Source organism: Sus scrofa, chromosome 15 (genome assembly GCF_000003025.6).
Source record: "Sus scrofa isolate TJ Tabasco breed Duroc chromosome 15, Sscrofa11.1, whole genome shotgun sequence".
NCBI classification, from domain to species: domain Eukaryota; kingdom Metazoa; phylum Chordata; class Mammalia; order Artiodactyla; family Suidae; genus Sus; species Sus scrofa.
In genome coordinates, this window is record NC_010457.5 from 75,506,089 (window position 1) to 75,533,942 (window position 27,854).

The 27,854-nt window shown below is 42.3% G+C and overlaps 1 protein-coding gene across 4 annotated transcripts; it reads left to right on the forward strand.

Annotated features, from left to right (window-relative positions):
- Positions 1,450–27,854, forward strand: DHRS9 (dehydrogenase/reductase 9). Of its 4 annotated transcripts, XM_013982216.2 has the most exons (7): positions 1,457–1,598; positions 4,868–5,161; positions 5,458–5,573; positions 16,978–17,350; positions 18,831–19,089; positions 23,331–23,494; positions 26,878–27,854. In XM_013982216.2, the coding sequence occupies exons 4-7, from the start codon at positions 17,038–17,040 to the stop codon at positions 27,099–27,101; spliced, it is 960 nt and encodes a 319-aa protein (XP_013837670.1). In that variant the 5' UTR covers positions 1,457–1,598; positions 4,868–5,161; positions 5,458–5,573; positions 16,978–17,037; the 3' UTR covers positions 27,102–27,854. The 4 variants fall into 4 exon arrangements, with proteins under 4 accessions (XP_020930804.1, XP_013837670.1, XP_020930803.1 ...); XM_021075144.1 differs by lacking the exon at positions 5,458–5,573 and having other exon boundaries at positions 1,458–1,598; XM_021075145.1 differs by lacking the exons at positions 4,868–5,161; positions 5,458–5,573 and having other exon boundaries at positions 1,450–1,598.

Consider the following 27,854-nt stretch of genomic DNA (forward strand, 5'->3'; position numbering starts at 1 on the left):
AGATCACCCTTTCTCTGAAAATCTAAATGTCTCAAAGAACAAAAAATAGTCACAACTGAGAGCCACATGTTGATAGCCAGCAAGGGACAGGGGTTGTCCAAGGAGAGGAAAAATTCTATGGGTTTCCTTAACAATTGATGAGTGAGTAGTGAGGGACTCCTTGGTAGAAAAAGTCCTACTTATTCATCTTTGCATCTCATGAGCCTAACACAGGCTGGTATAGAACATACAGTTCAGGATGCCTTGGAGTTCCCGTTGTGGCTCAGCGATAATGAACCCGACTAGTATCCATGAGGATGCAGGTTGATCCCTGGCCTCGCTCAGTGAGTTAAGAATCGAGCGTTGCTGTGAGCTGCGATATAGTTTGGAGACGTGGCTCAGATCTGGTGTTGCTGTGGCTGTGATGTAGGCCAGCAGCTGCAGCTCCAATTCGACCCCCTAGCCCAGGAACTTCTACATGCCATAAGTACCCCACACAAAAAAAAAAAAAAAAAAAAAGTGAAAAACCAGTTCAGGATGCTTTAAAGCAGGGTCCAAAGATAGTTATCTCTAGTAACTAAAGATTGCCTTTGATTCCTCTCCATTTCATGGGTCCCCTGAGTTCCTCCCTACTGGATGGCATTTGCATATCACACAATAGGATATATCTAGCTTCTGCTTTTAATGTCTTTTGATTTTTTATCATCTCAGCTAAGATTCTGGGAAAAGGAAGTTGTCTTGGAAAGGAGGAAATCAGTAAACCTAACAAGAGGATCATTCTTAAGCCAGGGAATTTAAAAAAAAAATGTAATGCTCACGTGTGCTGGTCACACCAGCAATAACCACCTTCTTTCCTCTGTGAGAGTCACAGTTTTATTATTAAACCTCCACCCTTACTTATCGCAAGTCCCTCTGTTGCTGGTAATCCCCAGTGTTTCTGATCCTGTTTCTGATCCGTTCCCTCTATTCTCACCCATCTTCTCTCTTGCTTCATTGCCCTTACTGGACAATGCTCACTAATATGATACTCCTCACTCCAGCTTTCAAACCAAGACCTCTTGTTTGAGTACGTTAAAATGATGTGTGTTCTGCAAATAAGAAGAATCTTTCTTCAAAGAATCTACTAAATGTTCCCATGACTCAGGACTTTATTATTAATGTATCTATGGATCTTAGAGTCTAAGGAAACAAAAGATCAGCCCGGGTTCATCTTACATTTGGGACAACCAGGAAATGCCAAATGAATAACCGAGCTCCTGGCTTTGACCAAGCCTAGCTATGCATTTACAAATAGTATTCACAATTAAGTTCCTCGCATGTCAAAGTCATTGTCAATGTAGTAAGGGGAACCTGTATACTGGAAATAAGAGAGCTGTCTGTTGACAAAGGGAGGGGGTAGAAATTACAGAGTGTACTTTTTTTAATAGGAAGCCATAAACCCAACTCATAGGCATTCAGAGTCACTGGGAGTGACCTTGGAAAGAGGACTATATCATTACGCAGGAAAGAGAACATCCAACATGCAAACTCTGTGAACAGCCCTGCTGCCCTGGCAAAATCCTTACTAGAGTGACACAGCCATCCCCCAGGAGTTGAGTCCTACAGACTGTACTGCTGGGGTAAGTGCTTTTCTCCATTCATCTCCCATTTCAGGGTTCCCTGTGGCTTGGCCCATTCCAGCACAGGGCAGTTACAAGGTGCCTCTAATGGGTGTCCCATGAGACAGCTTTGGATCTAGGTACTCTCATTGTGTTTTGGTGTCTGGAAGAGAGTGAAGAACCCATCCTTGGGCAGAAATCAGAGGGAAATATCTGGGGGGCAACCACATTTAGAAGGAGAGTCACATGTTTAGTGCTTTGTTTACAGTAATATCTAGAGTTATACCCCTATAATAACACCCCAATTATCAACATGGAAATTTACATTTGAATGAAATCCACAGTACAATATTCTGTTTTGTTTATTTATTTATTTTTGTCTTTCTAGGACCTCACCCATAGCATATTGAGGTTCCCAGGCTAGGGGTCTAATCGGAGCTATAGCCACTGGCCTACGCCAGAGCCACAGCAACGCCAGATTCTTAACCCACTGAGCGAGGCCAGGGATTGAACCCGGTTCCTAGTCAGATTTGTTTCTCCTGTGCCATGACAGGAACTCCTATTTTATTTTATTTTATTTTATTATTTTTTTCAACATTCTGTTTTTAAAAGGAGCTTAGGGAAATTCCCATCATGGCTCAGTGGTTAACGAACCCAACTACTATCCATGAGGATGCGGGTTCAACCCCTGGCCTCACTCAGTGGGTTAAGGATCTGGCATTGCAGTGAGCTGTGGTGTAGGTTGCAGACATGGCTGGGAACCTGCTGTGCTGTGGCTCTGGCATAGGCTGGCTCCATCACCACCGGTGCGGTCCTAAAAAGACAAAAAAAAAAAAAAAAAAGCTTGGAAGAAAATAGAATGACAATTTGGTTCTGGATTTTTTACATCACCTTTGATGACCGGAAGTCTCATGTAGGGAGAGTTCTGAACAAAGAAACACTTTCACAGGTTGCGTTATTAAGGAATGGGAATGAAAGAAAATGTAGCACTTAAGAAAGTGAAGTTGAATGCAAATATGGTAACTGTCCAGATAAGGCACTGCTAACAAATGATTCTGATAACTGATCACTTAATGGGACCAAGTGTTGCAACCCCCGTACCAGGGCTACTAAAGCTGAATCCCTAAACTGGGTGCACTGGAATCCAGACACATGGCATGTGGTACCCAATATGAAAATCATTCGAAGCATCTGATGTTTTCAAAAGTCTCTTTGGGAAGATTATTAAACTGGGCTGCCCTAGACAAGATTACCGGGTCAGCAAAACCTACTCTTGTTATAGCTTTTTCCTGTCTCTCCCCCAGGACCACCCAGGTGCCTGGAGCTCTCTCCACTCTCACTGACAATAACTTGCTAGAAGGAAGGGTCAGGTATTAATCATACCTTCTCCTCCTCCTCCCCAGCCCCGCACCAGGGCTGCGACCTATGCAGCAATTGCGGCAATGCCAGATCCTTAACTCACTGCCCTGGGCCAGGAATCAGGTGGAAGCCTCCACTGTGACCTGAGCCACTGCAGAGACAATGCTGGATCCTTAACCCACTTCACCACAGGGGGAGCTCCATCCTTTCTTCATGGGGATCTCTCAAAGACATTTTTTTTTTTTTAATTTAAGTTCTACTCTGACTTGGAGAATGTCAAAGGCAAGGAATATATTTGGACATGTTGGACAACCTAAATCTTTACCTGAGTGTATTTCAGTCTTGATGTTTTGTTCTTTTGGAGAAAAAAGATCCCCATGTAATTTAAAAAGTGATATTTGTCTAAACCCTACCTAGACAGATAAGGACATTCATCCATTGACCTCAGCTAAACTGTAAGAAACTACATTTTTCAAAGAGGCCTGGGAAATCTGAGATGTATAGCAGTAAATTGGTATATAAGGAGACTGAAACTAAACTATCAGTGGCATTTGTACCAGCCCGTGTGCCTAAGGGGAAGGTGGTAGGCGCATATTAGCATCAGCAGCCTCAGTACATTCCCCAGACATGCCAGGCTGATTGTTAGTCATAAAAAAAAGAATGAAATAATGTCATTTGCGGCAACATGGATGGATCTAGAGATTGTCATATTAAGTGAAGTAGGCCAGGCAGAGAAAGAAAAATATCATATCACTTATATATGGAATCTAATAAAAATGATACAAAATAACTTGTTTGTAGGACAGATACAGACTGAAAGATTTTGAGGTCAAACTTGGGGTTACGAAAGGAGAAACTGAGGGGGGGAGGGATGAATTGGGGGGACAGTGTTGGCAAATGCATACTACTACATGTTGCGTAGATTACTAGCAGGCACCTACTGTATAAGCCCAGGGGGTCTACTCAATGTTCTGTAATAATCTATATGGGAAAAAGGACTAGAGAGATATTATAATTTATTCACTTTGCTGTAAACTTAAAGCTAATACAATATTGTATATCAATTATACCTCAATAAATTCTTTTTCTTTGCTTTTTAGGGCAGCACCAGCAGCATATGGAGGTTCCCAGGCTAGGGGTCAAATCGGAGCTATGGCTGCTGGCCTACACCACAGCCACAGAGACCTGGGATCCAAGCTGCTTCTGCGACCTACATCACAGCTCACAGCAATGCCGGATCCTTAACCAGCTGAGCGAGGCCAGGAATTGAACCTATGTCCTCATGGATGCTAGTCAGATTCATTAACAGCTGAGCCATGATGGGAACTCCAAAAATTTTTTTTAATTGTTATCAACTCCAAAATTACCAACTCTGGGAAAAGAGGGGGCATTCTATTTTATTCCCAGTGGTCTCAGTTCTAGAGATCACTTCAATAATATCTCCTGTCATAAGCTAAAGCACAGATTATGATACATAAATAACTCCACTCTCCTGTTTCTTTAAATTGTTTTTAAAACCAATATTTTTTTATAAAATGGTGAAAAAAATCATCAGAGGAAGTTCCCTGGTGGTCTAGTGAACCCTGCGTCTGGGTTCAGTCTCAGTCTGGAAACTGAGATCCCATATCAAGTCTGTGTGCTGTGGCCTCTTCCCAAAAAAAGAATCATCAGGAATTGATTTCTCCTACTTCCTCCCCTTAGGAGGGAAAGAGTACGAAGTCAGCAAAGCCATGTTAACAGGAAGAAGAAAAAATACTAGAAATTATGAGCAGTAATCATCACTCAAAAATTAAATGATTAAAATAATGCAGCATTTTTACAAAAGATTTCCATGCTATATTACTTCAGTACTCAGTTAAAGGAGTGAGGATCAGGAGTTACTGATCATATTTAAGTCCCTTCTAAATGCTACTACGTTTTCTTCACTAAAGACCCGGCTGATTCCTTTGGAAACATGTGACCCACAGCTTCCTTCACACATAGAAGATTTAGTCATCACCATTTACGGAAGGTGACTCACAGAGCCAGGAGAGGACAGTAGAGTCCTTACACATGTAGATACTGCTTGACAGAACCCCAGGCACCTCCACCTTAAGAGGACCTGCGAAGTCAGTGTGGCACAACGCTTCCTTCCTCCAGTGTAGCGGGCAGATCAGGCAGGTCCAGGTGGCAATCAGCCCAGGGACTCCGCAAGAGCTTCTGTGTCCTGGTTCATCTTACCAAAGGTAACTGATGCTGGAGTTTTGTCATTTATTCCTTCATTGCTCCTGTCAACCTTCAAACTGTCTTGATTTTCCTCACTCTTACAGAACAAATCAAGTTGTGTGCTCTGGTCAGCTGTTGCTATTTAAAAACAGAGGCGCTATGTTTGATGGTTACTGGGTCCATATCACCACAGAAATGACTCAGTGTCACGAGAGACCTCGCCTTGAACTTCCCCCGGTTTCTCTTTGAATGTTCTCTAGCACCCTAGAGTTACAATTACATTTACGTCTAGTTCATCTCTCTGTACCTTCTCAAGGCCAACAGTGAATCAGAATTAATAGGAAACTGGGGTGCGGAAGTGCTCCGAAAAGAGTGCGAATCTTAGTGGAGTTTCTGATTGGAACAACGGATTTGCTACAAACCGCAGGCCAGGTCTGTTAGTCAACCTGCTTTACCAATATTATCAGATGTCTGCTTGGGCGATTTCACACACATGCTAAACTGAGTGAGAAAGATGCTGTCTAGTTCAGAAGGACGCGGAGAGATTCTCAGCATGCATTTGATTCCTGGACACTGCGATGACAACAATCAACCTGTGTCACTCTTTTTTTTTTTTGGTCTTTTTGCCTTTTCTAGGGCCACTCCCGAGGCATATGGAGGTTCCCAGGTTAAGGGTCTCATCGGAGCTGTAGCCACCGGCCTATGTCACAGCCACAGCAACGAGGGATCCGAGCCTCAGCTCACAGGCAACGCCAGATCCTTAACCCACTGAGCAAGGCCAGAGATCGAACCTACAACGTTATGGTTCCTAGTCGGATTCGTTTCCGCTGCGCCACAACGGGAACTCCACAATCAACCTGTTTCAGATATTCACTCTTCATTTTATGATCTGGCGGTTGGGATTTTAGCTGAAACTCCCAACATACTCTGAGAAAAGGAGAAAGTTTAGTGGATTCCAGGGCAGCCCTTTTAAAAGGCTTTATGATTCAAATGGTGGTGTGGCTCTCTCTCTCTCTCTCTCTCTCTCTCTCTCTCTCTCTCTCTCTCTCTCTCCTCTCTCTCAATGGGTTGATTTTTAGCAGTTGGGGGAAAATTTAAAGAAAACAGGTTTTTTTAAAAATTAAAATTCAATTTAGGGTTTTACAAATGGTTCTGAAATGTCCTGCTGCACTATTAGCTGCAGAGGAAGGAGTGTGCTTTATTTATCATAGCATCCCTGGGCATATATTAGGTGGTCTAAAAATATCCTTGGCTAGATGCTGCATAAAATGAAATTTAAATGTTGTATCATCTTTGTTGTACTTTTGAGTTATGAAATGTGTCAAATTTTTAGACAAAGCTTAGTGTTTAAATACAAGGAAAAATTATTATCTCATACATATCAAATGGGGAAAATGGAAATTTGTTTTAAAACCCTTATAACAAATGTCACTTTCTCAAGGTATTGTCCTTAAAAAACCCTGCTTCTGCGCACATAATTGAGACTAAAAGAAATACATAAAGATTTGAACACACTTTCTGCACCTGTATGTAACAATATCTTTACATTCTAAGCTTTCTTTGAAGCTGTGTAATTATAAGTTATAATAATGAACAATACAGAATGTCTTCCAGTTAGCAAATTTTTTTGGCCACACCTGCAGCATGTGGAAGTTCTCAGGTCAGGGATAGAAGCCATGCCACAGCAGCAACCTGAGCCACAGCAATGACAATGCCAGATCCTTAACCCACTGAGCCATCAGGGAACTCCCCAGTCAGCAATTTTTATTCAAGTGACATAATAAGGTAACCATGGCTTTAACAATAATTCTTAACCTGCCAATACTCTCAGGAAGCTTATTGGCGAAATAATAAACCTAGGAAAATATTAATTTACTAGGAATATTTATTTATTTACTCTTATGGCTATTTTGATGAATTATAATTTAAAAGATTTGAGAAAAGGCCAAAGAAAATCAGAAAACTTTTAATCCTTAGAACTAAAAATGCAAAAAGTAAATTCCTCGGGTCTTCCCTGCAAGAGTGGGCTGGCACACCTCTGCTGGGAAACTGTCAGAGTGAGTCTGCAAAGGGTATATGTCCCTCCCCACACCTCACTGCCCCACCACCTAAGGCACACCGGGTCCTGCGGGTCACCTCCTTCTGGCAGGAAGTCAAGGGAAATGGAACCGGTGGAGGGGTTTCTTCACCCCAGTGAGTGAGGGAACTTACGATGATGAATGCCTTCTCAACTGTTTCATCAGTGGCACCATAATCATTATTATTATTTTAATCAGACCCTCAGTGGAGCATTAGTTGCTTAATGTCAGCCTATTTCAGGTAGGATCCCTTGGCTTTATTTGTTTTAACTTTTTTAGATTTCTGTGTGCCCAACCTGAATATTTTTTTTTCAGAGAAACATCATTCATTAATCATTTGAATTAATTTCCATCATTAGGCCCAAATGTCATTTTTCTTAAAGAAAAGTGCCACAGAAATCTCAGAAAGGCGAATTGGGTTAAATAGTGACAGAATTTCTTGATTTAATGAAAAGGTAAAAATAAAAAGGATTTGGGGGAGTTCCCGTTTTGGATCACGGGGTTAAGGACATGATGCAGTCTCTTGAGGATACAGATATGATCCCTAGCCTTGCTCAGTGGGTTAAGGATCTGGTGTTGCTGTGGCTATGGTGCAGGTGGCAACCGTAGCTCTGATTCAACCCTTAGCCCAGGAACTTCCATATGTCACAGGTGCAGCCCTAAAAAGTCAAAAAGAAAAAAAAAAAAAGAATTTGGTATAAATTAACCAGGTTTTCAATATTTAAATGTACAAGGGACATACATGTCCAGCCAGAATGCTGTCAACATGAAGAAAGCTGGTACCAGAAAGCCTCAAAAAGAAAGTATTTCAAGGTAAAAAAAAAAAAAGCTCAAAAGGCAAGCTATCCCACGTGCTGTGGTCTAGCGTAGCGGTGGTACAGCTGATCGATGCCTGGACCTCATGGCGGAACGCCAAAGATAGCAACAAAACAAACAAAAAAAAAAAAAAAAAAAAAAAAAAAGAAATATCAGGATTCCATCGTGGCCAGTGGTTAATAAATCCGACTGGGAACCATGAGGTTGCGGGTTCGATCCCTGCCCTTGCTCAGTGGGTTAACGATCCGGCGTTGCCATGAGCTGTGGTGTAGGTTGCAGACGCGGCTCGGATCCGGGATCCCGCGTTGCTGTGGCCCTGGCGTAGGCCGGTGGCTACAGCTCCAATTGGACCCCTAGCCTGGGAACCTCCATATGCTGCGGGAGTGGCCCAAAGAAATAGCAAAAAGCCAAAAAAAAAAAAAAAAAAAAAAAAAAAAAGAAAGTATTTCAGAAAGCTGTTGCTAAATGTTCTCCTTCTGATGTATTTTGATAAATACTTAGTTGTTGATTCAAGTCAGGTCACAACTGCAACAAATTGAAAAGAAAAATAAAGATCTACAAGTCCCTTAACAATCAGTGTGAATGACTAGTCTTAGTATTGCTTTCTAAAACAAATTCCTTTGTCAAGTTTTGTGGAAATGTAATCAAGTTGTATGAAAGGAAGTATCTAGAAAGAACGCCAGATTTCCTGTAAAAATATACCTCACAATGACATTGAAACATGGGGACTTTATTTTCCATTTTGTGTCTTTTTAACAGTGTCATTTATTTTTAAAGGGGAGAGGAAGATGAATAAGAGAAGTGAAATCAAAGGATCTTATTTTAGATACTTTACCAGGAAAAGAAACCCAGAAAGAGAAAAAAGAAGCAGAAGTGGTTAAGGACAGCCGTGGAGTTGCAGTATTTTTCTACAGCTACTGTGCAGGAGTCGTTCTTCAGCCTTCTGCCCGCAAATGAAAGAGAAAATTTGTTCTCCTTTCTTTTTTCCTTTTGAGTCTTTGTGGCAGAGTGGAGAATTTTGATATGTTTCCATTTCTCCTATTGCCTGATAACATGTTCATCTCTCTCTACTTCAACCTTCTCTTTTTACACAGTTTGGGAGTTCAGAGAGCGAAATTTGGCCACTCAATGGCAAGTGGCCTTTGTGTATGACACCTACCCTACTTAGCTCATGGAAGTTTTAACCATCGAATGAGATCAATTTTATTTGAACACTTTTCAAAAAATGTTTCAGTTATCTAATCTAAGTTGGAAGTGTGACTATTATTATTTTTATTATCCTTTTGCCCTGAGGATTCAGAGGGCTCAAAAACTAATACAATTATCACTAGAACCCTGGTGTTCAGGTGGAAACCTCCTTCTCTTCCTCTTTCTTCTTTCCTTCTCCATTTATTTACTTGATACCAAGTATTACACAAGGCGTGGGTGAAGTGTACACGCAGCCCAGACTCCCAGAGTTGAATGGGAATCCAGGTAGCAGTGGAGCAGAGCACCGATGCTGGAACTGAGTGGCCTGGGTAACGGCCCCCAAAACAACACAGTTCTATCTTGAGCCAATTAACATGCATTTCTGAATTTTTTTTCCTCGTCGATAAAACGAAGATAATTTCACTATAAGGGTTTTTTTGTTTTTTTGTCTTTTTAGGGCCGCACCCATGGCATAGGGAGGTTCCCAGGCTAGGGGTCGAATCAGAGCTGTAGCCACTGGCCTACACCAGAGCCATAGCAATGCCAGGTCTGAGCCATGTCTGCAACACACACCACAGCTTACAGCAACGCCAGATCCTTAACTCACTGAGCGACGCCAGGGATCGAACCTGTGTCCTCATGGACGCTAGTCAGATTTGTTTCCGCTGAGCCACGATGGGAACTCTCACTGTAAGATAAATATTTCTAGATCTTAGCAGAGGGCCTAGAATGTGGTACTTGCTCAATACATCATAGTAGTTACTATCATTCCTGCCTGATTTGGTCAACCGGGAGTCCCAGGGACCACAAGTGTCTAGGAGCATAGTCTGAATTCTGTAGTTAACAGGCCACCCGTCTGAAGGACACCCCTCAGAGGAGTCTAGAAAGATCCAAACTCAAACCAATCAGAATTTAGGCCTCATAAATGCTGTGAGTGCTAATTTCATAATTTCTAAATTCATAAATGGTATCACACACAAATTTGGCTTTGTTCACCGCCTCCTATCCTTCTGATGACAAAAGGCAATTTGAAAAAAAAATCATAGAAATTAATGCTTATGGTAGCAGGACATGAGTAATATTTTTAAGTACAAAACTTTTTTATAGTAAGGCCATAAAATAATAAACTCTCATCAGTGTGGCACTATTGAGGAACTAATGACTGAGCTTCCAGATAAATAGTTTCAGATGCTGTACAGTTCTGACTCATGTCCACACCCACCCAAGACAAGGAAGCTCTAGACCAGTGATCTCCTCCCTCAGGGGACATCTGACAATGTCGGGTGATATTTTTGGTTGTCATAACTGGGGAGAGAGGGCCACTGGCTTCTAGACAGTAGACGATAAACATCCTGAGATATACGAGACAGACCCCCACAATCCTATCATATCTCACCCCAAACTGCAAAAGTCCTGAGGTTGAATAACCCCATGCTAAGATAAGAGCAATGCATAGAGCAGCCCCCTCACAAAAAAAGTGATGGATCCTGCCATATGACAAGGTTCTTCCTGTGTAGCCAGCCTTTAGTCACTTTATTTCACCAGGTACTCTTCAAGATAGAAGGTATGATCTCATTTTACAGATAGGAAATTGGAAACTAAGAAAATATAAGTAATTTACCCAAAGGCCTTTTGATGATAGAAGAACTGAGATGAAACTTTACCAGCCTGATTCCGAGGCCTGGTTTTCTAACCCGTGTGTGTGTGTGTGTGTGTGTGTGTGTGTGTGTGTGTGTGAGAGAGAGAGAGAGAGAGAGAGAGAGAGCTTAGTCCATGCTTTCCACATTTTTACTGGCAGAGTGGCCAGTATTTATCCTGGCTTAAGAAAAATGGAGTTGTCTCTGTGGTTCAGTGGTAACAAACCTGACTAGTATCCGTGAGGATGCGGCTTCCAACCCTGGCCTAGGACACAGGTGCAGTTGGGATCTGGCATCGCTGTGACTGTGGCATAGGCCACCAGCTGCAATTGCCATTCAACCCCCAGCCTGGGAATTTCCATAGCCGCAGATGCGGTTCTAAAAAGACCAAAAAAAAAAAAAAAACAAAGAAAAAGAAAAATCTCCAGAACCAGTTCAGAGGATGTATATTCAGAATTGTATCTGTGCTCATACACTGCAGTAGAGGGGTGGCAGATCTGCTTTCTCTTACTTGCTTCTTGACCTTGAGGAGCCAAGAGGCTCACAGCTCCTAAGTGCTAGGAGGACTATTACAGACCTAGGTGCTTCTCACCTTGACCCAAGAGATTTGTACCCCTACTGAACAGTTTGTTGTGAGATATATTGGAAGACACAGGCAATAAGAAAACACCCCATGCAACTAAAGTCAGTGTCTTGAGTCCCTGAATTGCAGGCACCAGGGAACTATGAGCAGGTGACCACAGCTGGCAGAATATGGTTGAAGCAGCCCTATTAGTTGCTGTTACTCATTTACTTCTTGGTGGTCAATGAACCAATCAGCTGTCAATCAGCTTCTGTGGACAGGTCATGTTCACAATGACTCTGATCAAGGGTTGTTACTCAGAGGTGGCATATTGGCTAAAATAATATTAGAGGACAAAGGTAGGTGTTGGTTTGTCGCTGATTTGGTCCAATGACCTAGAGGAATGTGAACCTGAGGGATGGAAGAAGAACCAGTATTTTTGGACAATGATCTTTGGGGGAAGGACAGGCTTGGCCAAACTCTAGGTAAAGTCTGGCAGTCCTTGGATTCGGGCTGTGGGCTGGGACACCAGCATCCGAAATGACCCTCAGCCCAGTGGGATAACTAATGAAGATAACACATTGTAATGTGAGTCCACCCTGAACCACTAAAACCTCTCCATTTTCTTGTCACCAGAGAAAAACTGGTTTGGCTACAGAAAGGAGTGGGGGGGGGGCGGGGAGAGGGGGAGATGGAGAAGATAAGAAAGGAAGATGGGGTCTGAGTGCTTTGGTTTGAGTTTTCGTTTTTCTCCAGTGGTTATGAAGGGGAACTTCCCAAAGAGTAGAAGGCAAAAAACTTGCTTTCCAAGGTCATTAGATCCTGAAGTCCTGGCCATGAAATCGTTCTTAACTGTTCTGGGCCTGGAACTCAAAGCAGTCAAATCAACACTTTTCTCAGGAAAAAAAAAAAAAAAAAAAAGTTTAATTTTCCCTTGCCAAATTTTTAACTTTTTATTTTGAAATAATTTCAAACTTATGGGAAAGTTGAAAGAATAGCACAATCCAGAATCCCCAAATACTGACATTGTACCATATTTACATTCTCATTCTCTTTATAGACACATGTGTGTATTCTTCATATGTTTATTTGTATGTGTATTCTTATCGTTTTCTGAACTGTTCGAAAGTTGAAAACATGGTGCTACTTAATCTTTAAATACTTCTGTGTGTATTTCCTAAAAAGTAAGACATTTTCTACATAATCAGGGTAAATGATCAAAACTGAGAAATTAGTGTTCATGCAATATTATTTATCTGGGAGTTCTCTTGTGGCACAGCAGGTTGAGGATCCAGCATTGTCACTGCAGCGGCTCAGGTTACTGCTGTGGCATGGAGTTTCAACTAGTTGTTGTGGCCAAAAAAAAAAGATCAGATCTATAGAGCTAACTCAAATTTTACTTGTCAACACAAAACTCTTCCTTTTGACAAAAGGGAAGGATGATTTTCTAGTGCAGGATCACAAGTTTAGTCTCCATTCATCAGAAACAGTTCTCAGCCTTTCTTTTCCTTTGTTCATGCCTTTGAGGTTCTTGAAAAGTACAGGCAGAGTGCTCTTGAAGGGTAAGGATATACAAGAGTACATCATGCAGAGTCGGAAGATGAGCCCCTTGCATGATTAGCTTTCGGTTATGCACCGAAATGATACTCTGTCCTTCCCCATAGGCCAATCCAGAAGGCAGGTGATATTGGTTTGTCCCATAACTAGTAGTGTTAATTTTTATTACTTGGTTAAAATAGTATCAGTCAGATTTCTCCACTCTGAAATTACTATTGCTCTTTTTAACTAGTAAGTACCTTATGCAGAGATCCTTTGAGATTCCATAGTTACTTTTCACCCACTAATGTCACAGTTGTCTAAAACCATTGTTACTGTACCAGTTGTCAAATGATGACTTGCTAAACCCATCATTCCTTTTACATGTACTAGTTGGCATATTAATTCTCCTATAAAATGAGGAGCATAACATACTCTTTCTAACTGAAAAGTCTGTTCATAGGATCAAATAAGAGACTATACTTAAAAGTGCAGTGCAAAATGCTTCACAAATGTAAGCCACTGTTTTACCGTTGCTCCCCTTAGACTTGCCACATGCGAAACACAAAACAGAAAGTTTCCACTCTCTGCTCTAGGGAACATTAAACTCCATGAGTATTTGCTTTCTTTACATAATTTTCATGGGAGTTTGGATTGCAATGAAGGCTATAGAATCCACTCAGGGAATACACTCAACATTTAGCTATTCAACAGTTATTTACAAAGACCAGAACTTGAGCAAAACACTATACTAATTGAATATATAAACATGAGATTTCCTTAACATGACTAAATATGAAATTCTGCAGGAATGGTTCACACCACCACATTCCTTAAACTTATACACTTTTAATGAGTTTATGTAAAAGAAGGAGAAATCCTGTTACATGGTCATTGACTTGAAACAAATCAATAATTCCTACACAGGAGAGATTTGGAGAAAGTATATCAAATTATTAAGCCATAATAGTCTAAAGACCTGACTGCTTTAGAAATAGTCACAGCTATCACACAAGAATCAACGAGTTTGCACAAACCTACCATATTTTAATATTTACCTTTCTGCCTTATTTTTTATCCATCTGCCTTATACATATTTATCAAAAAAAAAAAAAAAAAAAGTTAACAATTATTTTACCCTTTCTTTCTTTAGCTATAGATCTTGTGGCAGGAAAAAAAAAAGATGAAAGCAGAGCCCAAGATTAGCTTGAGAAGTAAAAATATATTACATTGATTATTTTTTCATCTGAAATAACCTGTTCCTTATAAACCAATAAAGTTGTGTGTATGTGCCCACATGAGTGTATGTGTGTGTATTGTTCTATCAGTGTGTATGTTGTATTCCTTACTAAGGAAAGAAATATTGGAGTTCCTCTCGTGGCCCAGCGGAAACAATCCAACTAAGAACCATGAGGTTGTGGGTTTGATCCCTGGCCTTGCTCAGTGGGTTAAGGATCTGGCATTGCTGTGAGCTGTGGTGTAGTTCGAAGACCCGGCTCGGATCTGGCATTGCTGCGGCTGTGGTGTAGATGGCAGCTATAGCTCCCATTGGACCCCTAGCCTGGGAACCTCCATATGCCATGGGTGCGGCCCTAAAAAGACAAAAGACAAAAGACGGGGAAAAAAGGAAAGAAATATTTGTACATATGTGCAGGAAAAATGTATATGGAGGAAAAAAACTGGAAGAAAATGTGCCAGAATATTGAGTTAAATAAGATAATCACTACTTCCTTTTTTAATGTTTCTCTATTTGCTAATTTTTTTATCATGAGCATAAGTTACTTTTACAAACAGGAAAAAATGAGTAATTTTTTAAGCTGATTCAAGGGAAAAACCAGAAAATAATTTTTAAAAAAAATTAAGAAGGAAAATCCACATAAAGTTTATAAAATTCCTTGGCCTTACAAGTATTTTTGAGCATTGTCCATGAACAACCACGATTCTGGAAGCATCCTTGAGGTCTGAACTTCAACTCAGGGCCTGTCCATTGTCTCCAGGAGGCACTCAAGGCTCCTCTTAATTCTAAGGGTGGCTGTAGATCAAGGGCAAAGGCATTTCGTGGACACAAGGGCAAAGTGAGCAGGATTTCTGAGTGCTGAGGGAAGGAAATAAAATCTTTCTCTCATATGATGTTCTCGGTGGCTCCTCTTCCTTCCACAGGCAGACAGAGCCAGGATGGGCCAGGGCTGCTCCTATGTGGGATGGCCTGATGGGCTCCTTCCTTTGGGTCACCCTATGGCTCTGAGCTAGGAGGCCTGGGCCACCATGATGCTTGGGCCTGAGGAAAGTTGGCAAATAGCCTCCAGTTCTTGTTCACCTCATCCTACTGGATGAATTGCTCTTCCCAGGCCACTGGTACCCAGAATAAAAGTAATAATCTTTGTAAAAAAATAAAATAAAAACCAAACGTCTTATTACACATGGAATTTTATATCCCATAATAAAGTCTTTCCTGTAAAACTTTTGATATTACACTTCTAAATTAATATTATACTTGTTTTCATGTTACAATTGGCTGATTCATCCACAACTGCTATTTTGGTTTTTCGCTTTCTTTTATTTTGGTTTTGGTCATGCCCACAGCATGCAGAAGGTCCCCGGGCCAGGGATAAACCTGTGCCACCGCAGTGACAATGCTGGATCCTTCACCCCTAGGCCAGCAGGGAATTCCAATGCTGTTATTTTGTAACCAAACCCTGAATAACAATTAGTAGAACTTTCAAGATGGTGTATACACTTAAGTGATCAAGACTATAAAACTAATATAGCATGCTTTCTTTAATATCTATTTTCAATCCAAAAATCATTGTGATATTTCTAAATTGGTTCAGTAAACGTATATGAAATAATAACACTTCCTTTAAATTTACAAAAGCAAAGGTGATGTACACTGACTGAAATGCAGATGCAGGCTCTGAGCAGGGGGAAGAAAGCCCTCTGCCTGTTTGATTTGGGGACCTATGCTCCCACCAGCCTGACTAAATTAGTTTTCCAGGTAATTCTTCGACAGTTATAGCCAAAGCCTCCCATATTAAAGTAGGAATATGCCTTATTTTGTCTGCTTTATATGTAATATTTTTTTTTCCAGAGAAGACAGAGTCTGAGAGTTCTTGATTTGTTTTGGGACTCTGTGCCTTTGACCATCAGTCTTTCTCTACATCTCTCCTGTTCTACTCATCCTCTCTCGGTGAATTCTTGGTGGCCTCTCACTCTAATTTTCTCTGCATTGAGTTGTAATAGTCTCAGAGTTGTGTTGAAGGTTTTATTAACCTACTTGTAATAAGAAAATGGAAACCAACTTGGAAATGTTTTGGTAGCAGCAACACCAGAGCACTCTATTTTCCCCCACAGTCTGGAAATAATTAAGAATCTGACAAATCGGAGTTCCCATCATGGCTCAGCAGAAATGAATCTGACTAGTATCCATGAGGATATAGGTTCCAGCCCTGGCCTCGCTCAGTGGGTTAAGGATCTGGCATTGCAGTGAGCTGTGGTGTAGGTCACAGATGCGGCTTGGATCTGGTGTTTCTGTGGCTGTGGTGGAGGCCAGTGGTTACAGCTCTGACTTGACCCCTAGCCTGGGAACATCCACGTGCTGCAAGTGGGGCCCTAAAGATATGAAAAAAAGAAAAAGAAAAAAAAAAAAGAATCTGACAAATCAATTGAAATTTAATGGCATTTTCTAATACATTTTATTTATTCTACTCTTAAATGTCTTTAAGTTGCAAGAGATAAGGCTTCACCTGAGAGTCTATCTTTCAAGTAGAAGATTCACAAGAGATTAATGTCATATCAACCCAATGACCCTTGTCAACTTTGTCTATTACTTGGTTAATTTTTGCATTACTTTAGAGGTGGGGTTTAACACTTAAATGGGTATCTTTCCAATCAAATAAGAGTTATTGAATTTTTAACCATTTATCCACTCAAACACATTAAATATCTTAAGATCATCACTTCTGGGTTATAATGCCTTGATGGTTCTAATTTGAATTTTCTCTCTAATTTTGTACATTCAGGACGCCGTCTTCTTTTATTGTTCAAGAAAGAAGCATCCCTGTCACACACAGGGAAAAAAAATGCTCTTTTGGTTGTTAGCCCTACTGATCCTTTGTGGTTTTCTATGGAATTATAAAAGACAGCTAAAGATTGCAGACATCACTGATAAATATATTTTCATCACTGGGTGTGACACTGGCTTTGGAAACTTGGCAGCCAGAACTTTCGATAAAAAAGGATTTCATGTAATTGCTGCCTGTCTGACTGAATCAGGATCAACAGCTTTAAAGGCGGAAACCTCAGAGAGGCTTCATACTGTGCTTCTGGATGTAACTGACCCAGAAAACGTCAAGAGGACTGCCCAGTGGGTGAAAAACCAAGTTGGGGAGAAAGGTGAGTGATGGGATGGGGAGAATGAAGGAGTATTGAGAAGTAACCAAAGCTAAATAAAATGTGCTCTGATCTCGAATAGTTGGTCTTTCAAGAAAATGTCACCTCAATACCAGCTGTGTATAGGAAAAGATTGGAGAAATCTTAGAATAGCCCCCAAGTAGTTCTAAGTTGCAAGCTCTCTATGTGCATGAGAGACACAGCCCAAGTTATCCTCAGGCTTAAGTCCAAGTGAGAGAATTTAGAACGGAGATGGGAGGTATTGACTTTTCCTTGTCTTTTCCCATGAAGTGTACTCTAGCCACCTACAGAACTTGGGGCTAAAAGCTACCAGAGATGCTAGGGGTAATGCCCAAATTGCTATCTGGATAGCTGGGACCCAATTCTCACAACAAAATGGTTCCAGAGCTCACACGTTTTCATTTGGGAAAGGTAGAAAATGGTCTGAGAATCTGAGCAAAGGTGTCTTAGATAGTCCAGGCAGAGTAATGAGTCATTGGACCCTCATTTTGCATTAGATTCTTCAAAGTTGGCACCATTCTAACTAGAAAACTCTTATTGGCTTAAATGAAGTTTGAAATATTCTCATAGATGAAGATTTTGGTTTCCAAAAGGACAAAACAAATGTAGGTGATTTTTCTCTATCATACCTTCATTATATAGTTGAGAATCAGCCTCGAAAATAGTGGTTTGGTAAGGATCCAGGTAGTTGTCAATGCTTGAATTCCAAACACCTTTAACAATATTGAATGTTTCCCATCATAAAAGAAGCCAAGTCAGTGACTGGATCTTTTTACCAAAAATAAGTGTGAAGTAGATTGATGTTGTTCTTTACCTATAAAGAACATTTTAAAAATATTCCCTGGCTTTGCCATCAAGCACAGTAGGAAAAACTGACCAATTTACTCACATCCGAAATTAAAAAGCAGAAAGTCTCACTCTGACAGTATCAGTATTTAGCATTCACAGCCAGAAACAGAATAACTGTAGAGTTCCCCTTGTGGCTCAGTGATTAACAAACCCAATGAGTATCTAAGAGGAGGCGAGTTCGATCCCGGGCCTCGCTCAGTGGATTAAGGATCCGGCGTTGCCGTGAGCTGTGGTGTAGGCCAAGGGCTACAGCTCTGATTCAGTCCCTAGACTGGGAACCTCCGTGTGCCTCGGGTGAGGTCCTAAAAAAAAAGACAGAATAACTGTGAGATTGGCTTCCAGTCACAGAACTGCAGCTATTTCAACCTAGCCTCCTGCCTTTGTGCTGTCACTTCCCGAAACAGCAGAGTATTTCAAAGCAGGAAAGAGTATGAGTAAAAGGAGGAAATGGCACCATCAGGTAAGGCAGGGGCTGTGTTTCTATCAAGGATGCCCATATACATTGTCACCCCTGTGGCCCAGAAACATCTGCATGCCACGGATATGGCCAAAAAAAGATGCCCGTGTAAGTGCCACCTTCTACCACACCTCCTTCCCTTCCTCTCTGTTCTAGGTCTCTGGGGTCTGATCAACAACGCTGGCATCCTCGGCGTGCTGGCGCCCACTGACTGGCTGACGGTGGAAGACTACAGAGAACCTATTGAAGTGAATCTGTTTGGACTCATCAATGTGACATTAAATATGCTTCCCTTGGTCAAAAAAGCTCGGGGAAGGGTTATCAATGTCTCCAGCATTGGGGGTCGGCTTGCATTCGGTGGAGGGGGCTATGCTCCATCCAAATATGCAGTAGAAGGCTTCAATGACAGCTTAAGGTAAAGCACACATGGCCGTATTAGGAAATAGTCACTCTTACTTTAACTGAACATCTATTATGTACCACTCTATTTAAATTATTTATATTATTCCCAATGTACAGATGATACCACTGAAACTAAGAGAGATTAGATAACTTGCCCACGATCACGAAGCTGTTTAGAATAGAGATTTTAACCTAAATCTATCAAGGACTTTTTTCCTTTTTGTGTGAGTGCATGATGTGGATAGTGGCAACAAATATATATTCAACAGATCAGCTTGTTTAACAGGGAATCATAGAGAGAGGCCTAATCAGGGTAGGTCTCTCCACTGGTAATCCTGTCAGTTGCAGACACAACAATATCATCTTATCGAAACCCTCAGTATAAGTTCCCATCATGGCACAGCGGAAACGAATCTGACTAGGAACCATGAGGTTGCGAGTTTGATCCCTGGCCTCGCTCAGCAGGTTAAGGATCTGGTGTTGCCATGAGCTGTGGTGTAGGTCGCAGACACAGCTTGGATCCTGTGTTGCTGTGGCTGTGGTGCAGGCCGGCAGCTGTAGCTCCAATTTGACCCCTAACCTGGGAACCTCCATATGCCATGGGTGCGACCCTAAAAAAAGGGCAGTAAATAAATAGGTAAATAATACCTCAGTAGAAAATTGTCTGGTAAGGTAAATGTAATAATCACAAAGTAATGACTCAGCTATGCAAGTTTTTTTCCCTCTAATTGCAAGTTCTGGACTTGCATCTCCAAAAATCTCAGACACCATAGTTGAAAGGACCGTAACCTCCCCTGCTTCCACCCCAAGGAGGAGAAAGACAGATTTCCTCTAGCGTTTGCATTTTCAAATGAAACTCAGAGTAGGAGCTTACTTAATTAGAAGTGAAGATTTTGCTACCACAATAAAGCCTTGACCATGTTTTTTATGCTGTGTGTTATCAGAGAATCCCAGAGCATAAACCCATAAAAGGACTAAATCATCGAACAAAGTCCCCCAACTTGCGCCCAGGCATGAATTTCCTTGGGTTTGCATTTCACTGTGTTTCTTGAATCTGTAGGTTTATGGATTTTGACAATTCAGGGAAGTTTTGAGGCGTTGCTTCTTCAAACATTTTTTTCTACAATTCACTTTCTCCTTCTAAACTAAACATTAGATCTTCTGGGATTGTCCCACAGGTCCTTAAGGTTCTGTTCACCTTTTCAATTATTTTTCTCTCTGCTGTTCAGATCAAGTAATTTCTAATGATCTAATTTCAAATTCACTGACCTTCCTTCATCTTCATTTTACTATGGAGTCTAACAGTAAATATTTTATTTTGATTATTATATTATTATATTTTTCAAGGGTAAAAGTTTCACTTGGTTCTGCTTTATATCTTTTCATTCCTGTCTTGCTTTCTAACTTTCCATTTACTTCAAGGGTGTTTTCCTTTATGTCTTTCCTTTATGTCATGTTTATGTACATGAGTGAGGGACACGGGAGGAAAACAGGAAACACACCTTGAGTTCAGGGGTACCTCAAAATCTGCCCTTCTTCCTTACTTTGCCTAATAATGTTTGCTTTTCAGAGTTTTTAAATTGCTGCTCCATGCATTCTGTCCAGGTTCTGTAGCTGCATTCAGTGGGAGAAACAGGAGTGTGCATTATCCCTCTCACCTGCAACCAGCAACTGTGACCATCAGTTCAAAGCCCCTAAATTGTGAATGATTATATCAGTTAAGGCTCTGGTAGGATATGAAGGCACGATAAAAATGGATCAATGAAGAAGTTCCCTGGTGGCTCAGTGTGTTAAGGATCCAGCATTGTCACTGCTGTAGTGGGGGTTCAATCCCTGACTCAGGAACTTCCACATGCCTCAGGTGCTGTCAAAAAAAACCTAGTGCTTCTCAAACATTAACATGCATTTGAATCACCTGAGGATTTGGTCAAAATGCAGGTTCTGATTCAGTGGGTCTTAGGGGAGACCTGGTATCTGCATTTCTGAAGAGCACCCAAGTGCTAAAGGGCTTCAGGGCACTTTGAATAGCAAGGTCACGGGGAAACTCCATTACTCTCCTTGGTGGCCCTTTGGTTCCAGGCTTCCATCAAAAGTATCATAATAGGAGTTCCCATCGTGGCGCAGTGGTTAACGAATCCGACTAGGAACCATGAGGTTGCGGGTTCGGTCCCTGCCCTTGCTCAGTGGGTTAACGGTCCGGCGTTGCTGTGAGCTGTGGTGTAGGTTGCAGACGCGGCTCAGATCCCGTTGCTGTGGCTCTGGTGTAGGCTGGTGGCTACAGCTCCGATTCAACCCCTAGCCTGGGAACCTCCATATGCCGCGGGAGCGGCCCAAGAAATAGCAACAACAACAACAACAAAAAGACAAAAAGACCAAAAAAAAAAAAGTATCATAATAACATTTTAGTATACTTAGGGATTTACTCACTCTTAAAAAAAGATTTCAGGAGTTCCCGTCATGGCACAGTGGTTAACGAATCCGACTAGGAACCATGAGGTTGAGGGTTCAGTCCCTGGCCTTGCTCAGTGGGTTAACGATCCGGCGTTGCCGTGAGCTGTGGTGTAGGTTGCAGACGCGGCTCAGATCCTTCGTCGCTGTGGCTCTGGTGTAGGCTGGTGGCTACAGCTCCAATTCGACCCCAGCCTGGGAACCTCCATGTGCCATGGGAACGGCCCTAGAAAAGGCAAAAAGACAAAAAATAAATAAATAAAAAATAAAAAAATAAAAAGAGATTTCAACTCAAGGTTTTGTGGGACTGCAATGTAGCTAACCCATGCTTGTAATTAACCAACGAAGAGAGTTTATTTCTAAGTCTTGGAACTGGTATTAGAAATGTATTGTGGGGCTTGCCGTTGTGGCGCAGCAGAAACGAATCTGACTAGGAACCATAAGATTGCAGGTTTGATCCCTTGTTCAGTGGGTTAAGGATCTGGCATTGCCATGAGCTGTGGTGTAGGTCACAGATGCAGCTCATATCTGATGTTGCTGTGGCTGTGATGTAGGCCGGCAGCTGTAGCTCTGATTGGACCCCTAACCTGGGAACCTCCATATGCCAGAGCAACCCTAAAAAAAAAAGAAAAAAGGAAAATAAAAAAGAAACAAAGAAAAGGAGAGAGAAAGAACTCGTGCATGCAGGCACACTCCAGTGGGCAGCTCCAGAATTTCTACATTATAGGAGGATTAAGGAGCAGCCATCCAACTGCGAGAAGGCTGGGGCTCATTAAAGCTGTATTTGCTCAGCAAGCATTCTAGTTCCATACTGGTTTTACTTACCTGGTAAGCTTAGCTGTGGACCTAACGTCATTTGTCTCTAGATGATATGTTATTTTCATGAGTGTGGTGGGGGACAAGTTTCCCCAAATACCCCTTAGACTACTACTTTCCAAAATCCAAAGGAGACCAGAAGGTAAATGAGAAAAATACAATTAACTTTTTACTTTAAGGTAAGCAAGCAACACACCTTCCAAAATCTTTCCAGGTTAAGCTAATCTGCATTTTTAACTTGCATTTTAGTAAAATATACTTCAAACTAGAACAATGGGTATGTTTCTAGAAAGCGGAACCTAAGATAAACCACATTTTAAGTTTACTGGTGGAGTACTTTTAAACATGTTATGGTGAAGACTTCTGCAAAATGACTAATTACTTCCTCATATATTTCTGGTGGACGTGTAAATTAATATTTAGGGAACAACTGCTCATATAACCGTTTGCGACACGTTGGTTTGCTTTAAAGAAAGGGGCACTGTATTCCCTTCAAACCCTGTCACCCATGGTTTATGAGCAGACTATTGCTTTTCTGCAACAATGTGATGAAAGAGCTTGCCAAGCAGCATACGGAACAGGTTGGTCAGGTCAGGGATTGTCACATCGTGTCCCTTAGCATCCCTCATTTGTGCTGCCTCCCATGTCTAGAGGGGAGGTAACTTAACCAGCCAGGCCAGCCATTAGCCAATTTCGCCATCAGGCAATTTGAGTACTGAGAGGAACCTTGTCCCTAACCCAGTGCTTGTCCACTTAATCAGACAGTATAGTATGGGGGGAATTCTGCACTGGGGGTGGATCCCTTCCTGTTCTGCCACTAAAACCAGCCCTGACTTCACCCGAATTTCAGTTTCCTCATCTGCAAACTGAGAAGGGAGATCAAGATGCTCTTTCCCACGCACCCGATTTTGTAATTCCATGAAAATGTTTATAAGCAAACATTCTCCAAATGAGCCTGAATTAAACATCTTCAATGGACTCTTTTCACAGGCGGGACATGAAAGCGTTTGGTGTACACGTCGCATGCATCGAACCAGGATTGTTCAAAACAGGTTTGGCAGACCCAGTAAAGACGGCTGAAAAAAAACTCGCCATTTGGAATCATCTGTCTCCAGACATCAGACAACAATATGGAGAAGGTTACATTGAAAAATGTGAGTTTCTGGTCGACCCAGGGTCCTATGGGATTCATTGTCCAGACAGCTCAAAGGAGACTCAAACATAAATAAAAATACAGTGCTCATGGTAAGATACCAACTGAGATCTCAAATAAGGATCAGGGATTCCTGTTAATTCCAGTGTCATCTCTTGCTCCTCTGAGTATTTGTAAACATTTACTGAGCATGTACTAAGTGCCAAGTTCTATACTAAGTGCCCTATGAATTATATCATTTATTCTTCAAAAGAACTAGAGCAGGAGTTCCCGTCATGACTCAGCGGAAACACATCTGACTAGTATCCATGAGGTTTGGGTTCGATCCCTGGACTCGCTCAGTGGGTTAAGGAGCTGACGTTGCCGTGAGCTGTGGTGCAGGTCGCAGATGCAGCTTGGATCCCCCATTGCTATGGTTGTGGTGTAGGCCAGCGACTATAGCTCTGATTCGACCCCTAGCCTGGAAACCTCTGTGTGCTTCAGGTGTGGCCCTAAAAAGACAAAAGAAAAAAAAAAATGACAGCATGATCAGAAGCTTGGACAGGTGAGATGACCTACCTGAGTATACAACTCCTCCTGGCCCTGCCCGGCCCAGAGCCCACTATCATCACCTCTATACACACCTCTCTTTTAATAAAGACTGACCACTCATTCGACATGGTTCAAAGATTTGTGGAGGTTACCAAAGATAAAGCCTCAGACTCTGACCTTTAACTAGTCAACCACAAAAAGTAACCAGATGGGACTGAACACAGAGACTCTACAATGTGCAAGAAAATTGATCCTTTGCTTTTTAGGCACCACCCAACCTCCCAGAAGGGCCCTAGATAGTGTGTCCAAGAAATTCAGCACAGGATAAAGGCATCGCTGGCTAAGAACACTTTATAGGAAAGGGCAGGTTTGAATAAGGTCTAGAGACAGGAAGAAGTCATTTGGGTGGAAGCTTTCTGGAGCAGGAACACATGGGGCCTGGAAATGGAAGGAGAAGTAACGTTAAGTCAGACTGAGTCAGGGGTGGTGGAATAATAATAAAGATTAGATAATGATGACTAACACATACTGAACATTTACTGTGTACCTGTCACCACTCTACGTGCTTTACACAGACTCATTCATTTCAAATGCCCAAATAAGGCCACTGAATTTTATGGAAACATAGGCACAGAGATGTAACTCGCCCAAAGAGGCACAGCTCATGAGCGCTCGATTTGGACCCAGACAGCCTGACTTTGCCACCTATTCTGGGCCCTGCTCTGTGAACGGGGCATTGAGGGACTTCCTGTCAGGGCTGCACCTCCACGCCAGACTTCCTGGCACTGTTAAAGTTTCCTTGATATTCCTCGAACACTTACTAAGCACCTGCTTTGAGCCAAACATGGCCCCACCTAACTCTGTGTCCTCTAGCCCCAGGCACAATCCTGCCTCTTCATCAGTGGCTTGGTACGACAGCCAATTGTGGCAAGGTTCAAGGCTGGGAGTTTTCAAGGTGGAGCCAAGTGCCAAGGCAGATCCACCTGGGGAGGTTTTCAGGATGACCTAACCACCCTACCACACACACACACACACACACACACACACTGATACCTGTATATCAACTAGAACATCTGGATTGACAAACCTCCCCGTGCTGACACATCACTACATATAGGTTACAACCACTGCTGTGAAATGCTGTTTCTCACTCACTTACCACCTCTAAAAGTTCTAAGTAGGTCCAGAAACAAAGTCCCTCATTGGAAAGAGCTTTCCCTGTTTGATGTTGACGCTGATACTTTCTAAGTGCCTACAAGTATTATCATCAATGTCCACCTCACAATTACTTTTGACTTGGGCCCTGGGTCAGGTGTCCTGCCTCAGAATTGCCAAAGACTTGGAGCCCAGTTTTGCACTGGTGGCTGTCATTAGAATTTTCCAAGCTAGGACCTCGAGATCAGTCAGACTCAAAAGTTAGACCACAGGAGTTCCCATTGTGGCTCAACAGGTTAAGAGCCTGACTAGTATCCATGAGGATGTAGGTTCTATCCCTGGCCTTTCTCAGTGGGTTGAGGATCTGGCATTGCCATGAGCTGTGGTGCAGGTCACAGATGCAGCTCCGATTCCGTGTTGCTGTGGCTGTGGTGTAGCTGCAGCTGCAGCTCCGATTGGACCCCTAGTCTGGGAACTTCCATATGCCACGGATGTGGCCCTGAAAGGAAAAGTTAGACCACAAATTTAAGCTCCCCTTGCTTCATATCCCAGGCTGAAGCAATAAGAGTTTAAAATAGCCAATGAGCTCACCTCCATCAGGCTCTTTGAACAACTTGCGGCTACTGGGGCCTGAAGTTGAAAGAGAGATTTAACACTATAGATTTTCCCTGGAGAAGACGCAACTCAAGTTGTGTTTTAAGAGCTTGGGAGGAATGCTCCAAGCCATCGCCAATCCCTTGATAAAATACCTGCCTCTTTAAAGGTATCTTAGCTCATTACTCAAACACTTCATTTGCCTGAGAATCAGGATAACTTTAGCTCCCTGATCCAGGCTTTGAGGAATGATTCTCTTTATTCACTGAATTATAGAGGCATGTGGTGTAGGAGTGCACACACTCACACGCACAGGCACGTGTGCACACTCACATTTCCCATAAACGTAGCGCTCCCTTACAATAAACTCGGAATCAAACTACTAACTTCCGGGCTCAGGAGCCCCAGAGACTTGATGATGTATTTCTCCCTCAGTGCTTTAAAATAGCACTTCTCAAAGCTTGGTCCCTGGACCAGCGCCATCAGCCATCAGCACCACCTGGAAACTTGATAGAAGTGCAAACCCTTGGCCTCCACTTTACACTTACTGAGCCAGAAGCTAGAGGAGGGCTCTCTCTTTAACAAGCCTTCTGGGAGACTCTGCTGCTCACTCAAGTTTGAGAGCCACTGGTCTAAAGAAAGCACTGCTTGGAGTTCCCATCGTGGCGCAGTGGTTAATGAATCTGACTAGGAACCATGAGGGTGCGGGTTCAATCCCTGGCCTTGCTCAGTGGGTTAAGGATCTGGCATTGCCGTGAGCTCTGGTGTAGGTTGCAGATGTGGCTTGGATCCCACATTTCAGTGTCTGTGGCGTAGGCCGGCGGCTACAGCTCTGATTGGACCCCTAGCCTGGGAACCCCCATGTGCCGCAGGTGTGGCCCTAGAAAAGACCAAAAAAAAAAAAAAAAGAAAGAAAAGAAAAAGAAAGCACTGCTTCAACCTTTTCTGAGGAACAGATGGAAGGCCCGTCACAATGGAACCCAGTTATAATGGCAAATCCAAAATAAATTCCCACACTGCATCCTCCCCTTCACAACCTGGCCTCACACGGCCCTCCCCCCACCTCCTTCTACAGAGTAAATGGGCTTTTGTCTCTTTTCACAGGTCTAAGCAAACTGAAGGGCTCTAAATCCTTTATGAATGTGGACTTGTCCCTGGTGGTGGAGTGCATGGACCACGCTCTCACAAGTCTCTTCCCTAAAACCCGTTATGCTGCTGGAAAAGATGCCAAAACTTTCTGGATACCTCTGTCTCACATGCCAGCAGTTTTGCAAGACTTTTTACTGTTGAAACAGAAAGTAGAGCTGGCTAATCCCAGGGCAGTGTGACTCAGCTGACCACAAACGCCTGCCCCAGGCTGTGGGGTTGGCTGATTTCAAAGACACAACTCCTTCTCCATCTCATTCTTTACCTAATCCAACCTGGATGCATTTAGACCATGCTTCTTTTGCTAAAAGAAGGGATCCCCCCATCACTAGTGATATCCCAAGGTCCCTTCTCAAGCTTTGTTTTGAAAAGATGGGCAGGGATGGCACTCGCCCAGTATTTAGGCTTTGCCGCTTGGTGTGATGTGAAGGAAATGGGGAGGCTTTCCCATCCAAAACCAGGAGTGCCCTAGTGGCACAGCAGCAGGTAAGGTATCCGGCATTGTCACTGCTATGGCTCAGGTCGCTGCTGTGGTATGGGTTTAGTCTGGACCCAGGAACTCCTGCATGCCATGGGCGCTGCCAAAAAATAAAAACAAAAATAAAAATGAACAAAAAATATCTCCACCACTGCCTGCCCCAGGCTTCTAGTTTCCCACCACAAGAGCAACTCCTAAATGTTAAGTATTTGTCCCTTATTAAAATATTAAGAGATAAGTAGAATACTTTAATAAGTGCATTAGATTGTTATCTTTCTGAGAATAAGACTCCGAAGGATTGGAATTCAGTTCTGTAAGCTTTGATGGGAGCAGGAGAAGGAAGGGTCATGATGCTTTATGGGACTGATATATGCTAAGGGGCAGCAGAAAACTTCTAGTTAAGACTGCAAGTTGGAGGGAAGGAAAAGGAGAAAAGGAAGAGGACCGAAAAAAAAAG